General features: G+C 43.7%; 1 protein-coding gene across 1 annotated transcript in view; it reads right to left on the bottom strand.

Moving 5' to 3' along the window:
* Positions 1 to 10,325: 10,325 nt before the first annotated feature.
* Positions 10,326 to 15,508, bottom strand: part of mlpha (melanophilin a) — a 37,784-nt gene continuing 32,601 nt past the window's right edge. Inside the window, exons 13-16 of the mRNA XM_037696493.1 lie at positions 13,538 to 13,708; positions 13,321 to 13,368; positions 10,494 to 10,539; positions 10,326 to 10,363 (exon numbers count right to left, since the gene is read on the bottom strand). Coding sequence (XP_037552421.1) covers positions 10,326 to 10,363; positions 10,494 to 10,539; positions 13,321 to 13,368; positions 13,538 to 13,708 — 303 coding nt within the window. The remainder of the gene's footprint in view (positions 10,364 to 10,493; positions 10,540 to 13,320; positions 13,369 to 13,537; positions 13,709 to 15,508) is intronic.

Raw genomic sequence — 15,508 nt, 5'->3', positions numbered from 1 at the left:
TCCTGTGTTCTGACCTGGGGCTTCCTATGTTCTGACCTGCGGCTTCCCGTTTTCGGACCTGTGGCTTACTCGTTTTCGGACCTGCAGATTCCTGTTTTCGGACCTGTGGCTTCCCGTTTTCGGACCTGGGGCTTCCTGTGTTCTGACCTGCGGCTTCCTGTTTTCGGACCTGCGGCTTCCCGTTTTCTGACCTGGGGCTTTCTGTGTTCTGACCTGTGGCTTCCTGTTTTCGGACCTGCGGCTTCCCGTTTTTGGACCTGCGGCTTCTCGTTTTCTTGCCTGTTTACTGCTTCCTAGCCAGTTTTCTATTTCCTAACCTGTTTCTAACCATCTCCACTGACTCGTTCTGCCCTCCTTTGGCCATCTCTGTCAGGTGTTGAAGTGCCACAAAGATTCTCTGACATCGTTCAGATTGAACGTGACCTACTCAGAATTGAGGCGGTCCAACTAAAAGATTTACTGAAGGTATCCAGACATGAGTGTTCTGGGACCAGTTCCTGATGATGTGCAGAATAAATGTATCATTAGATTAAAAATACCTCTGAAAATATTCTAAATTACCTTAGAAAACCTTTCCATTTAAAGCACACCTGTCCCACCTGCAAGACTAAAAAGCTAAGGGAGGATCGTGTGGGAGGAACATTGTTTAAAACAAATTTTACGTTTAACTTGTAAATTGACTTCTTTCTTTGAAGTCATACTGTCAAACTTGATTACATTTATTGGTTATTTCTGAGGGTAAAAAAAATGAGCAGACTGTCTTACATGTGCCAGTAGAAAAGTAAAACACAACTTGTTTGTAATAAAAATTTTATTCTGACATTTCTTGTAAAACTTGATTTTATGATCTTTATTTTTAATATTCTGAAACTTTACATGAATATTTTATTCTCATGGTTTGCTTTTTGATGCTACGTAGCTGAAGCTTGTGATTGTGTCTGATCAGGACACAGAATTTGATTGATTATCGTGCTGAACAGAAACACGGAGTGCTCATCTCTTCTGAGATCGCCACCAGCAGTGATTCGGAAAGGAGCAAGGATGATGTCAGCGCAGAATCTGCCTCTCGATTGGCTGAGGAGCCACCTCAGGATGACGGAGAGGGAATGCTGGGTAAGAACGGGTTAAACCTAGCTTTATTATTAACAATGTGATAAATACTAACATTCACTGGTGTAAGGGTACTGTATGTATATTCATCTCAAATAGTGATGGTACAGACATCTCGAACAAATACATGGAAAAAGACCATGAATTTTAATCACGTGTCAATATGTAAGACTGAAGTACCTACTGTACTGTGACCAGATGATGAAGACAAGTACCAAACCATAATCTTAAGCTTGAAGTACATACTACCTGTATATATCCTAAAACCAAAGTGCGTACCCAACTGCAAATCATTAACCTACAAGCAGGGCACTCAAACTAAAAGTGAGGCATTTAAAAAAACATGATTGTCAAACCAAGGTCAGTACAAAACCATGATATTAAAACAAACATTGTCTCTGGAACAAAGGGGTCTACGGTATTGTAAATTGTAGCCTGAAGTGCATACTGAAACATGACTTTAAAATGGGGGTACCTGTAAAGTTATGACCCTTAAACCGAGGTATGTACAGAGCCATAAACCTAAAATCAAAGTGCTCACCAGTCCAAGGTTTAGGCGTACCCTTACACCCCCATTTATTATTGCATATCTATATTTTACTAAAACCTAATGTTATTTAACAAAGTCCTTAATCTTCCATCACATTTGGTTCTGAGATCAATATGGATAATGTGCATGATTGATTGTGTTTAACAAGTGCATGCATTGATTAGAATATCTTGATTAGGTTGCTAGTTTTAAATATTGCTCTCCAACATTGGCTTCATCCTGCAGAAGATCAGAACAAGAATTCTCTTGTAATTCCTTTGAACCTCTATTCCTCATTTATTTCAATAATTTTCTCCTTCTCTATAATATGAATCCTAAATAACAGGTTTGTCTCGTTAATGTCTCATGATCTTTCAGGAGAAACTCCAGAGTTGCAGCCAGTAGAGGGCAGCGAACATCAAGACCACTTTCAGCCCAACCACCAGAGGGATTCCAAACCTACAAATGAACAAACCAGACAGACCAGAGAAAAACAGAACACAACCAACAAAAACCTGGGAACAAGCAAGTCCACCAAAAGCAACCAGCCAAGAAACAAAGGAAGAGAAAAAGACCTGACCAAAACGTTCCCTACCAGAGTGGACAGAAACCTTCCGAGGAACGAGGGAACTCAAAAACAACCAAGGAAAGATGAACCAGAGGATCCGACTCAGGTATCTGACCAGGGTTTTAAGGCTACAGCTCCATCTGACACTGAACTAGAGTCTTTTGGAGAGATGGAAACCAAGAACTCAAGGAATATGGAAAAACCTGTTGGCAAAACAGTTGCTGAAAACCTCCACAGATCGAGACTTGTCCCACCACAACCTGCTAAAGACATCATCCTGCATAATAGAGCAATTGTACAGAGTCTGTTTGCTGCTGGAAAACTGAACTCTCCATCTGAAAAGAAGCAAAAACCAAATGTTCCTGGGGTCCTAGAAAAGGAAGCTTCACCCCCAGACACAGACTTTGAGCAAAAGCAGAAGTCTGCGTTAGATCTGAGGTCCCAGAGTAAAAAAGACGACGGTACCATGAACAGCAGCGAGAGAGATCTAAGAGCAGAAGGTGTTCTAGATATTCCAGCTCTGAGGGAAGAACTTGGAACATCCAAGATCATTAATCAGATTTCAGGAAACGGTAGTAAGATGAAAGAACATTTTGACAGGCTTGTTGTGAATCAGGAACAAGGCCTTCAAAGTGCAGAAGAGACGGTCGTGTCCAAGACTGGTGTCTCCGATCTCCAGAGTTCTGAAACCCAAGAGAAACCTGAAGGGGTTTATCTTTCTCTTCCTGAAAGGTTTGAATTATCAGGGATATTTCATGACCAGAGGATTCATGAGCCAGTCCAAGCTGAAGCTCGTCCTGAATATCCAGAATCAAAGACATCAGTTCCAGTGGACATGTGGACCGGTTTGGAGAAGACCGTTCAAGAAATGCTACAAGGACTGGCCAATAAACCAGGGTTTGTAGTTGAAATCTCAAGAATTTTCTCAGAAATTCTGGTCTCTCTTCACCGGTGGACCTTAGATTTGGAGAATACCTTAAAGCACAGTACTAGAAATGAGTCCAGTCCACGTGATGGACCAGAACCATTACACCATGGTTTTCTCCGAGAACCAAATGTGACAGACAAGACCCTACAACCTGAAACAGAAGGTTCTGGACATTCTGCATGGATCAGAGCTAGTTCAGCCTCAGGCGGGATGACAGAACCTCTCAGTTCTAGAAGTAAAGTCAGTTTAGCTGTTGAAGACCATCATGTTGGAGATGAGATGAAGTCCATTGAACAGGACACTGCATCCTCCTTAGGGGACAAGTCCAAGGCCAGTCCTGATGAACAAACCGATACACTCATGAACATGTCTGAGGAGGTTGTTTTTATCGACTCTCACTTTGCTGAACCTTTTCCTACGAGAACTGAGTCCAGGTCTGAGCTGGGTTTGAGGGATTCTTCATCAACAAAGTCCGAAAGTCACCTGGTTAAGGAGCCAAAGGACCTGAGGAGTCACACGCTGTCCTCGAGCTCCAACGCTGGACAAAGTTCAGCTGTGAAGAGGCTCATAGAGGTGACTGCAGAGGAACTAAGAGCCATTGCTGTTCCTGAACTGGACCTGTGGAGCCTGCAGGAGGGAAAACTCCTGGAGGAGACCAAGGCTGGTCCTCTGGAGGAGGTGTCAGTCGGAGACATGGACAGCTGTGAGGAGGCTGATGAAGAGAAGGACGACGACGACAACGTCCTCCAACCAGCATCAGAGCAAGAACCTGTGGCTGGAGACAGCTCCCAGAACCCAGAGGAAGAACCTGAAGACGTTCCTTTGGACCAGAGGAAAGAAGACTGCAGAGTTTCATGAACGCCGCTGCGGAGTTACAGGACTCATCCCATGATATTATCACAGCTGGAGCCAGATGTTTCCATCACAAACAGACTACTTTAGTTTTCTCTGTCAAGTCTGTCATCATCTATAAATCCCTCCTTGGTCTGCTACCTTCTCATATCTCCTCCCACATGTCACGCCGTCAGTGCAGTTACGTTCGCTCTCAGGACATCATTACCTGCAGCGTTCCCTCACTGAGGACTGAACTTGGCAAAAATGTCTTTTCCTACTCAGCTCCTGCACCTGGAACACCTTGCAACAAGATCTGAAGCTGTCCACCTTAATTTATTTAATTCAAACTTTTGATCAGAATCAGAATAAGTTTTATTATCATTGCACCGAGATATGAGAATATGTCTGCAAGATGGACAGAGTGCACGTACCTGCTGCTGTAAAGCTCAGCCGTCTTATCCTTTTCAGAATACATTGATAAGGTCAACAGAATCATCAAAGCAAATATGTTCTTGTTTTTAGTATTTTACCTTGTTTTATATGGAGTCTTGAGTTTAATTTTATAACACTACTTTTTATTTTATTTGCATTGTATTGTCTGTTTCAAACAGATCTCTCTTGTAAATGAGTCCTCGAGGCTCAATGAAACTAACCTGTAGAAATAAAGGTAGAATGAATCAGTGAATTATAATTATGAACCTGTTTCAAGTCAGCTTCATGTCTGTGACGAGTCGTACAATTACCGTATTTTCCACCATATAATTTGCATCAGTCCAAAAATGTCTAATAAAGTGGGAAAAAACGTAAATAAGTTGCGTCGCCGTATAAGTTGCATTAATTATGCGTCATCGCTGACCCCCAGAAACATGGGCTGGTAATGTGCCAAAAATCGATTGGCTGCCAAATGGCGGCTGTGGGAGTATGCACAGGAGGAACTTAAAAAAATAATTTATCAAGATTAACACTTGAAGACAATTATTTGTTTGCTCGACGTTATAGCAAAAGTGTGTCTCACTTTAACTTTTCTTTAATAAATGCACTTTAATGGTCAAAACTGCTTCATTTTGCCTCCGCGCCGCTGGAGCGGGGACGAAGGCTCCGACTGCGAGCTCTGGAGCCTTCGTCCGCCTGCGCCTCGCTGCTTCCTGGGGCCGTGGAACATGCACTCCGCTGCCCCCTCCCTCCCGGCTCGAGCAGCGGTGGAAGGCTAGAGCTTGCAGCCGCAGCTACGACGGATAGATGGATGGATGGTGGATCGATTGATGGGTGGATGGATGGATGAATGAATGGATGGATCAATTGATAGATGGATGGATGATGGATGGATTGATGGGTGGATGAATGGATGGATGGATGAATGGATCGATTGATGGGTGGATGGATGTATGGATGTATGATGGATCGATTAATGGGTGGATGGATGGATGAATGGATGGATGGATCGATTGATGGGTGGATGGATGGATGGATGAATGGATGGATGAATGATGGATCGATTGATGGGTGGATGGATGGATGAATGGATGATGGATGGATTGATGGGTGGATGGATGGATGGATGGATGGATAAATGGATGATGGATGGATTGATGGGTGGATGGATGATGGATGGATTGATGGGTGGATGAATGGATGATGGATGGATTGATGGGTGGATGGATGGATGGATGATGGATGATTGATGGGTGGATGGATGGATGGATGGATGGATGGGTGGATGGATGGATGGATGAATGGATGATGGATGGATTGATGGGTGGGTGGCGCACCATGGAGGAATTGCTCCTGGCGTGAGCCAGCCAGACACGGGGAATGTTCCCTGCGATGGGGGGGATCCTCCGCCACTGTGCAGCCGTTCCTTCTGCCGAGTTGAACCCCCCGGGCAGCACGGACCAGACCCTCATCACCGTTGGGGCTGCTTTTTTATTACCTGCAGTTTGTAACCTGCAAAGTAGGATTTTATGTTTGGGGCATTGTACTTGTGTCAAGTTTGACTCGGTTGTCTCTAAGTGAACGTGTGTGTGTGTGTGTGTGTGTGTGTGTGTGTGTTTGTGTGAGACTCCACCCACAACAGGAAGTCATCAAGAACACCCACAACAATAAAACTCAACAACTTTTATGGAGAGAATTTCTCGGTGCAGCCAGCGGGCGGAGGGATTCCGGTTCGGTGGGCTCAGGTTTCATCTCTGCTCTTTGCAGATGATGTGGTCCTGTTGGCGTCATCGTGCCGTGGTCTTCAGCTCTCACTGGAGCGGTTCACAGCCAAGTGTGAAGCGGCTGGAATGAGAATCAGCACCTCCAAACCTGAGGCCATGGTCCTCAGTCAGAAAAGGGTGGATTGTCCTTTTCAGGTCGAAGGTGAGGTTCTGCCTCAAGTGGAGGAGTTCAAGTATCCCAGGGTTTTGTCCACTAGTGAGGGAAGAATGGAGCGTGAGATTGACAGATGGATTGGCGCAGCGTCTGCAGTCTTGCGGCTCTATGCCGGTCCATTGTGGTGAAGAAGGAGCTGAGCTGTAAAGCAAAGCTCTCTGTTTATTATTAATAATAATAATAATAATAATAATAATAATAATAGTACATTTTATTTCATGGCACCTTTCAAAAAACCCAAGGTCACCTTACAAAAAGAAATAAAAACAACAATGAATAAAAACCGAATCAACAAACAATTATCTAGTCATGATATGACAACACTTAAAAGCATGTTAAAGTGAATACACCTGTTTGAACAGGTGTGTTTTCAGCTGTGATTTTAAAGAAAGTCAGAGTTCCTGATGACAGGAGGGAGGGAGTTCCAGAGCCGAGGAGCAGAGTGACTGAGGCTCTGTTCCCATGGTGACAAGATGTGCAGAAAGAACAATACGATGATTGACAGACGAGGATCTGAGGGAAGCAGTGGAGATGTACAGCAGATCACACGAGTAAGGAGGGGCAAGGTTATGGATGCACTTGAACGTGAAGTGAAGGGAAGCTGTTGCAGAACTGGGGTGATGTGTTCTCTGGATGGGGTACAAGTTGCTGCAGAGTTCTGAAGGAGTTTGAGTTTATGGAGAGACTAATTTGGGAGACCAAAAAGAAGAGAGTTGCAATAATCGATCTGGGAGGTGATAAGGCTATGGACAAGGATGGCAGCAGCATGAGGAGTAAGGAAGGGACAGAGTTGGTTAATGTTGTGCAAGTGAAAATATGCAGACTGGGTGATATAATTAATATAAGATTGAAATGAGAGCGTACTATCAAGTATGACACCCAGACTCTTTCCTTGAGAGGAAGGATGAACATGGGAGTTGTCAATACTGATGGAAAAACTCTGAGATTTGGTTAAAGTGGAGCCTGTGCCAACAAGTAAAACTTTTGTTTTCTTACTGTTGAGTTTAAGAAAATTAAAGGGAAACCATGATTTCATTTCCATAAGACAGTCTGATAGGGAGGAAGGTGGAAGAGATGAATTGGGTTTTGCGGAAATGTAGAGCTGGGTGTCATCTGCGTAACAATGGAAATTGATATTATATTTATTGAATATGTGGCCAAGAGGGAACATGTAATTAATAAATCAAAGGGGCCCTAATATGGAACTCTGGGACACACCTGCAGAAACGGGAAACAAACGTGAGGAATAAAGGTTGTACAGTAGGCTCAATCATCCAGGTAGATGATAAAAAAGGTTAAATCATGTCATCTGGACCAGTTTGTTTAAGGGAGAAACGTTTCATCTTCCATCCAGAAGACTTCATCAGTCTGCGGCCTGCCAACCAGATCTGGGAAACTTATGGGACAGATCTGGTTGGCAGGCCGCAGATTGATGTCTTCTGGATGGAAGACGAAACGTTTCCCCCTTAAACAAACTTGAGGAACGGGATTTACATTGAATAAACTGAGTGCGGCCTGAAAGATATGAGGTAAACCAAGCAAGTGGAGCTTGACTGATGCCAACGGATGCTAATCTGTTCAGGAGGATATTAAAAGAAATGGTTTCAAATGCCACGCTGAGATCAAGGAGGATGAGAATGGTGAGAAGACTAGAATCAGCTGCTATCATAAGGTAATTTGTGATCCTTAATAAAGCTGTTTCAGTACTGTGGTGGGGGTGGAAACCAGACTGGAATGGTTCATAAAAATGATGCTTATTAAGGTGTGAGTGGAGCTGGGAGGTGGTAACTTTCTCAAGGATTTTTGAAATAAAAGGAAGATTAGATATTGGGTGAAGTTTATCAAAATTATTAGGATCTGAACCAGGCTTTTTTAGAATTGGAGTGACAGAAGCCGTTTTCAGGGATAAAGGAACAATTCCAGTCTTAAGTGAAGAGTGAACGATAGTGGTTATGAGAGGAACCAATGTGGGGAGACGAGCTTTAACCAACACTGTGGGAAGAGGGTCAAGCTGGCAGGTGGATGATTTTGATTTATGAATATTTGTTACATCAGAAATGAAAGGAAGAGTGAAAGTTGAAAGTAAATGACAGGAGAGCAGCGGGGAAAACAGAGGGTCAACTTCTGGCAAAAGTCAGCAGAGTACATGTGGGAAGGCAATGAGTCTGGAGGCTTAGTCATTTTGGCAAACAGAGACTTGGAGTTACCTTCGTTAGAACTGATTAAGCTAGAGTAGTATTCAGACTTGGCTGAGACAATGCAGTCCTTATAAAACAAAATATGATTGTTGTACAGTGAGTCCAGTTTTCTTGAACAGGTGTTCCAGTTGAAGTCCTTTGACTTTGAGATGACGCAGGTCGAGTGTAAACCATGGTGCTGAGCAAGAAAATGAAACGGATCTGTGTTTGAGTTGAACAAATGTGTTAAGAAGGTTTTGGAGGTTGACGTTATAGTAGAAAGTAAGTTCATCCAGGGGAGAGAAGCTGTGAATGGACGGAGCGTCATATATAGCAGGTGAGAAAATGTCAGGATCAATATCATTAATTTTCCTAAATGTAATGTCACGAGGAGTACATGTTTTAGAAGCTATTATATTTACATCAAAAGAAATAAGCATATGATCAGAAAGGGGGAACAGATTGGCTTTGCAGTGAGTAGGGGTGACCCCAGAACAACAAACCAAATCCAGGGTATGACCTTTAGAATGAGTAGGGAATGTGATGTATTACTGGAGACCAAAACTATCCAGACAGGAAGTCAAGTCTCTGCAGAGGCAGAGAGGACTTTCCAGTGCTTCTGATGAATTATCACAAGACCTCCATCCCTCCCCGAGTTGCGAGGGTGACAGATGTAAACCAGCTCCGGTGGAGTTGACTCGTTGAGGGAAACAAAGTTATTGGGATGTTGCCACGTTTCAGTCAAGCAATGAAAGTCTAACTTGCAGTCGAGAAGGAGATCCTGGATGAGCTGTCCCTTACCAGTGAGAGAGCGGACGTTTATAGACCGAAGTTTATGTAAGAATTGTGATGCTTGATGGTAGGATTAGCCAACCTGGCCAGGTGGGCCAACACATTGTGGTTGACAGCCCGGTCAGTATTACGGGGAGGACGACGAGTTCTGGACCAGAAGGATTCCACTGAGTTAGTGTCATTGATGTTGAAGTGTCGCCGGGACCCTCGGTGGATGTACTTTCAGCAGGGATTAAAAGCGATGTCCGGATGGAGGTGAAGAGCAACAGGTGAAGGGACAGCCAGGTGGAAGCAGTCGCAGAAGCTCAGTAGCAGAGTACTGAAGGAGAGCAGTCACCAGGTGCTGGACGATGGATAAAACAGCCCAGGTGAGCACAGAACACACACACACACCCTGTGGATCCACATCTTAATCCGTCCGTTGTCAAACGGCACAGAAACTCTTCACAAACTGTACAGAAAAATCAAAAATGGCAACCGGTAAGCAGCGGCAGCCAGATTCTACTAAAGACTGATTGATCACATTATGCTAAGACACTTGTCTCCGAAGGTGGAACTACGATATAATTTGAGCCAAGATGCACTTCCTGATCTGAACACGCTGAGAAGAGGATGGAAGTCCGATCCAACGCTCCGGACAAACATTGACCACGTTGATGTTTGGGAGGATCTGATTGAATCTCTGGGTTTGTTCACCAGAGTTGCTGAAGTTTTATGAGTCACTAGAATAATAACAGGAACAAATTCTAATAATTTTGCTGCCTCTCATAATGAAACGTAAAACAAACACCAGGAAGTTCATGAGGTCGTGAGCTCTCACTGTCAGAGGCAGTAAATATGACAGGTTGGTTTCTGCAGAAACTTCAGCTGATTTGATCTAAACTCATCAGAGAAATGACTCGTTTCAGCTGAAACTTTTCAGTCTTTGTTTCCTGGCGTTGACATGAAAACAGTGGTGGCTACAGGTCTGTGCGTGAGGAAGGGGAGCAAGCAGATCCTGGACTGGTTGGTTCTGGATCAGAACATGTTTGATCTCCATGTGGTGCCGTTAGTTTCTGTCAAAAAGAAGAACCAGATTTAAATATTTTCAGGATAAACGCACTCATGAACTTTAATGTTTTCTTTATAATTTACAACTAGAAACTTTATCAGACCAGTTCTGGTTTGTTGAAAACTTGTTCTTACTGGGTAAATCTGGTGAGGTATTCTTCTTCTGATGAGATCCAAAAACCTGCAGAGGTTCACAAAAAACATGCTTTCAAGTCAAATGAAAGTTTCCCCGATCAAATAGACTTCCAATGTCTAAACATGAAACATCCCCAGGAGTTTTGCTGGATCCACCAGGAATGGAAGGAATATGGGACACGTGAATCTACCAGGAGCAGATCGTCCTCACAGGCTGAGAGACTGTGAAGGAGGAGGATACTGAGTGAGACCACCAAGACACCTGAGACCAGTTTGACGGAGTGACAAAGCTCAGATGAGATGGGAGACTGAACATACAATGACTGTTGCCAGAGTTCTTCACCAGTCTGAGCTTTATGGCAGAGTGGTAAAGAGAAACTGTTGGAGCAAACCAGTTTGTGGAAGACTCCACAGAGGAGGGCTTTACAGGAGCTGGTCTCAGTGGATGACCTCCATTCCTGCATGCTCACACCTGGCACACTAAACTCAGCTTGAGCTCATACGTTTGGGACCTGAAGTTCTGGGCTGGTTGTAAATATGCACCAGTTTACATCAGCTAAGTTCATTAACAGCATTTCTGTAGTTTAGCAACATTTGATATCGGTAACTACCTGGAGCGCTCACAGCGAGGTCGCTTTGTTTGTCAGGTCTTCCTGCAGTTTGCTCTTTGCAGTAATTGAATGTTTGTTGCTTTGAGTTGCCGGTTGCTGTGGGGATGTTGCTGGTAGTCCTGCCCCTCCCTGTACACAGCTCAGCTGCATCACATCTGGAGAGCTTTCTAACTGGGCTGTACCATGTTGTATGTCAGCAGAGGAACAAGTTAAATAATTAATTATTAGTTAAGTTTGTTCCTGATGCATGCTCAATAATCCAGGTACAAAAATCCAAAAAAGTTCAGTCTGGTCCTCTGGACATTCAAAAAAAAAAAAAGAAACGTTTCGTCTCTCATCCAAGAGACTTCCTCAGTCTGAGGTGCTGTATTCAGCTCAGTCTCTTAAATAGCACCTTCTCAGAGTGGATCAACCAGTTTTGCTGCTGACAACCAGAACCAGCTGCTTACATGCTCAAGAAGTACCATCAGCCTAACAATGGATCATTAGCACACTGATGGCTGTTTACTGTTCACAGAGGGCTGAGTGATACTAGCAATCACAGCATTGTAAGAGGGGGACAGTTGAACCCGGAGGCTCCACCCCTGTTTAATGATGGACGGTTTCTTTTCACAAAGATGGCCTCCTTTACTCCTCTCTCAAACCATCGTTCCTCTCTGTCCAGGATGTGCACATCTTCATCCCTGAAAGAGTGACCGCTGGCCTGGAGATGAGTGTAGACCTCAGAGTCCTGGCCTGATGATGTTGATCTTCTGTGCTGGTCCATCCTTTTGGCCAGTGGCTGTTTAGTTTCCCCGATGTAAGACTGATCACCCTCCTGACACTGAACAGCATACAAACATTACTCTGTTTGTGCCGGGGGACTGGATCTTTGGGATGAACCAGTCTTTGCCGTAATGTATTTTGGGGTTTAAAAGCCACTGGGACGTTGTGTTTAGAAAATAAACGTCTCAGTTTCTCTGATACTCCCTCAACATACGGAATGACCACTGGTCTGGGTCTGGGTTCCTCCTTTTCACCTGATGGCTGACTGGAGTCCTGTTTGGGTTTCTTCTCTTCTTTCAGGAAGGCCCAGTTAGGATATCCACATTGCTCTAGAGCCTGTCTTGTGTAGGATTTCTCCTTCTGCCTGGCTCCCGAGCTAGTGGGGACGCTGTCTGCTCTGTGATACAGAGTCCTGATGACTACTAACTTGTGCTCCAAAGAGTGATGGGAGTCAAACTGCAAATACTGGTCTGTGTGGGTGGGTTTGTGGTACACCTCGGTTTGCAAATGTCCTCTATCAGAGACTGAGACCTCACAGTCCAATAAAGCCAACTTGCCATTTTTTTCATCTTCTCGTGTGAACTTGATGTATTTATCCACAGAGTTGATGTGGTCAGTAAAATGTTGGACTTCCTGAGATTTAATTTGAACCCAGGTGTCGTCAACATACCTGAACCAATGACTTGGTGGTGTCCCTGAAAAGGACGTCAAGGCTCTCTTTTCTATCTCCTCCATGTACAGGTTGGCAACAATAGGAGAAACTGGAGACCCCATAGCACACCCATGTTTCTGCCTATAATATTGCTCCCCATATGTGAAGTAGGTTGACTGCAGGCACAGTTTCAAGAGTTGACACAGTTGTTCTGTGGAAAGCGTGGTCCTGCTGCTCAGAGTGGTGTCTGATTTTAATCTTAAAATGACCGCCTCTACGGTCTCTTTTGATGTCACATCACTCTTTACGTGCATTCCTGTTGATGCAGTAGAGGTGGTCAGTGGTCAGCACCTCAGACTGAGGAAGTCTTTCGGATGAGAGACGAAACGAAACGTTTCTACATTTTTTTTATTTTTTTTTAAATGTGCAGAGGACCAGATTGAGCTTTTTTGGAGTTAAGTTTGTTGGTGTAAATATATTTCTTTTTTAGGTTACTATTCATCACTACTTTGATCAGTTTTGTTTTGTTGCTAACGCTACTTGTAATTTAGTCCATTTAATTTGTTTAACCCCCCCGGTGTCAGAATGATTGGTGGACACATCCCTGGGAGTTCTAGTAAACATGGTAATGTCTTCCTCCAGAGTGGGAGGAGCTCCAGAGGTCACGCCCTTCTTTGTTTTCATTGTATGAGCTCACATTCATTTAACCTTTATTTAGACAGGTTCCCATTCACATATTTCCAGCATGAACATTCTGCCCAGACCATATTAAGTTAGATGGGTGAGGACTCGGACTGACCTTCTTCTTGGCGCTCAGAGCTGCAAGCTTACTCTCGATGTCCGACACCTGCAGGTAAAACAGATGAAATCATCTGAAAACTTCACGGTCGCACGTGCTTAAATTAATATAAGTAGTAAAAATGATCAAATTGAAAAAGTTTCATTTAACTCTAAAAGGACCACCACTGAAGGGTTTCTATAGATGAGAACAAAAACCAAGCATGGGTGAGAACTACCTCGCTCTCGGCGCTCTGGACCCTGGCGGCGGTCAGGGCCACCACGTCCTCCAGCTCGGACAGCTCGGACAGCTCGGAGTCTGTCGCTCCTCCCAAACGGTTCTTGGCGCTTCGCTCGAGGCGCTGCAGCTTCGTCTCCAGCTCAAACGAGTGGCCGGCTGTGACGTACACCTGCACAGGTGAAACGGCAGACACGCCTGGGTCAGCTGGCAGCACAGTGAGGAGGAGGAAGAAGCTGACGGGGCAAAAGGTCAGGGAAACACTCTGGATCTCTGCTGGCTTCCTCTTTGGGAGTAAAGGTGTGCTTCATTTTTCAGCATGAGTATGTGAGCAGCTAAAGAAAATGAACTTTTTCTCACGCTTATGACAGAAATTTGTCCTCATCAATGGATTTAATGGATCAACAAAGTTACTCATCCTTTAAAAATACTTGTCTAATTCTGAGTTTTTTTTTAATTGAACTGCAAAATTTCATCACTAATGAACAAAACAACTTTCTCATTTAAGACAATTTAATTGCAGTAAAACTAATTGATACCATTCATACCTGAGCGACAGGAGTTTCTGTGTTAATTTTGCTAACACTCCATCTACTTCAGTGCCTCTTTCCTGCAGGGTCCCACAAGGCTCCATTCTTGGACCCCTTCTGTTTTCTTTGTATTTCTTCCCCTTAGGGTCTATCCTGAGGAAACATGGTCTTTCCTTTCATTGTTATGCTGATGACTCTCAGATTTAACTGCCGTTAACACCTAACAGTTCCTCCTCCATTCGCCCTTTGTTAAAATGTCTTGATGACATCAAGACGTGGATGGCTGCAAATTTTTTGAGTTTTAATGATCAGAAGACAAATCATTGTGTTTAACCCTAGCTCTGCCACTGTCACTGATCCTGCAAACCTGGACTCCCTTCAGCCACATCTAAAACAGTCTACCAATCTCGGGATAGTTTTAGACTCGGACTTTAAGTTTAATAAGCGGATAAATTCTGTTCTTCAAAAAAAGCTTCTTTCAGATAAGGCAGATAGCTAAGCTCAAGTCCGTCCTGTCCAGATCTGACCTTGAAAAATTAGTCCATGCATTTATTACAACCCGGCTGGACTACTGTAACTCACTTTATGCTGGGGTCAGTCAGGTCTCTCTCTCACGTGTCCAGCTTGTCCAAAATGCTGCAGCTCGGCTACTAACAGGAACTCGCAGGATTGAGCACATTACTCCAGTTCTGTCCTCCCTTCACTGGCTTCCTGTGCGTGTCAGAGTTGATTTTAAGATTCTTCTGCTGACATTTAAGTGTGTTAATGGCCTTGCACCCTTATACCTCTCAGACTTCCTTCATCCTTATGCTCCTTCTCGGGCCTTGAGATCATCAGACCAGCTGCTTTTGGCCGTACCTAAAACCAGCTGAAGCTCAGAAAAGATCGGGCGTTTTCAGTCATGGGCCCTAAACTTTGGAATAATCTGCCCATCAACATTCGACAGGCCACCTCAGTCTCTATTTTTAAATCTCTCCTCAAAACACATCTGTACTCACTGACACATCTGTACTCATTGACATTTAACACAGTGTGATCTCATTTGGTATTTCGTTGTTGATGATTGTGTTCTTCCATTTTGCTTTTACGCCCTGCCATTTAACGCAGGGTGATTTGATTTAGTATTTCATTGTTTCTCATTATATTTCATGTTTTTATGCTTTTATTCATGTTGCTGTAATATAATATGTTGTTATTAATATTTGATGCTGTGATCTTTTTTGGTAAGCACTTTGATAACATCCTGATGCATGCTCAATAATCCAGGTAGAAAAATCTAAAAAAGTTAAATCTGGTCCTCTGGACATTCAAAAAAAAACAAAACAAAGCAAAACAACAAAAAATGTAGAAACGTTTCGTCTCTCGTCCGAGAGACTTCTTCAGTCTGAGGTGCTGTTTTCAGCTCAGTCTCTTAAATAGCACCTTCTCAGAGTGGATCAACC

Source organism: Nematolebias whitei, chromosome 23 (assembly GCF_014905685.2).
Source record: "Nematolebias whitei isolate Nwh7 chromosome 23, NemWhi1, whole genome shotgun sequence".
NCBI lineage: Eukaryota > Metazoa > Chordata > Actinopteri > Cyprinodontiformes > Rivulidae > Nematolebias > Nematolebias whitei.
The sequence above is the reverse complement of the archived record's forward strand: the minus strand, read 5'-3'. Positions and strand labels throughout refer to the sequence as shown.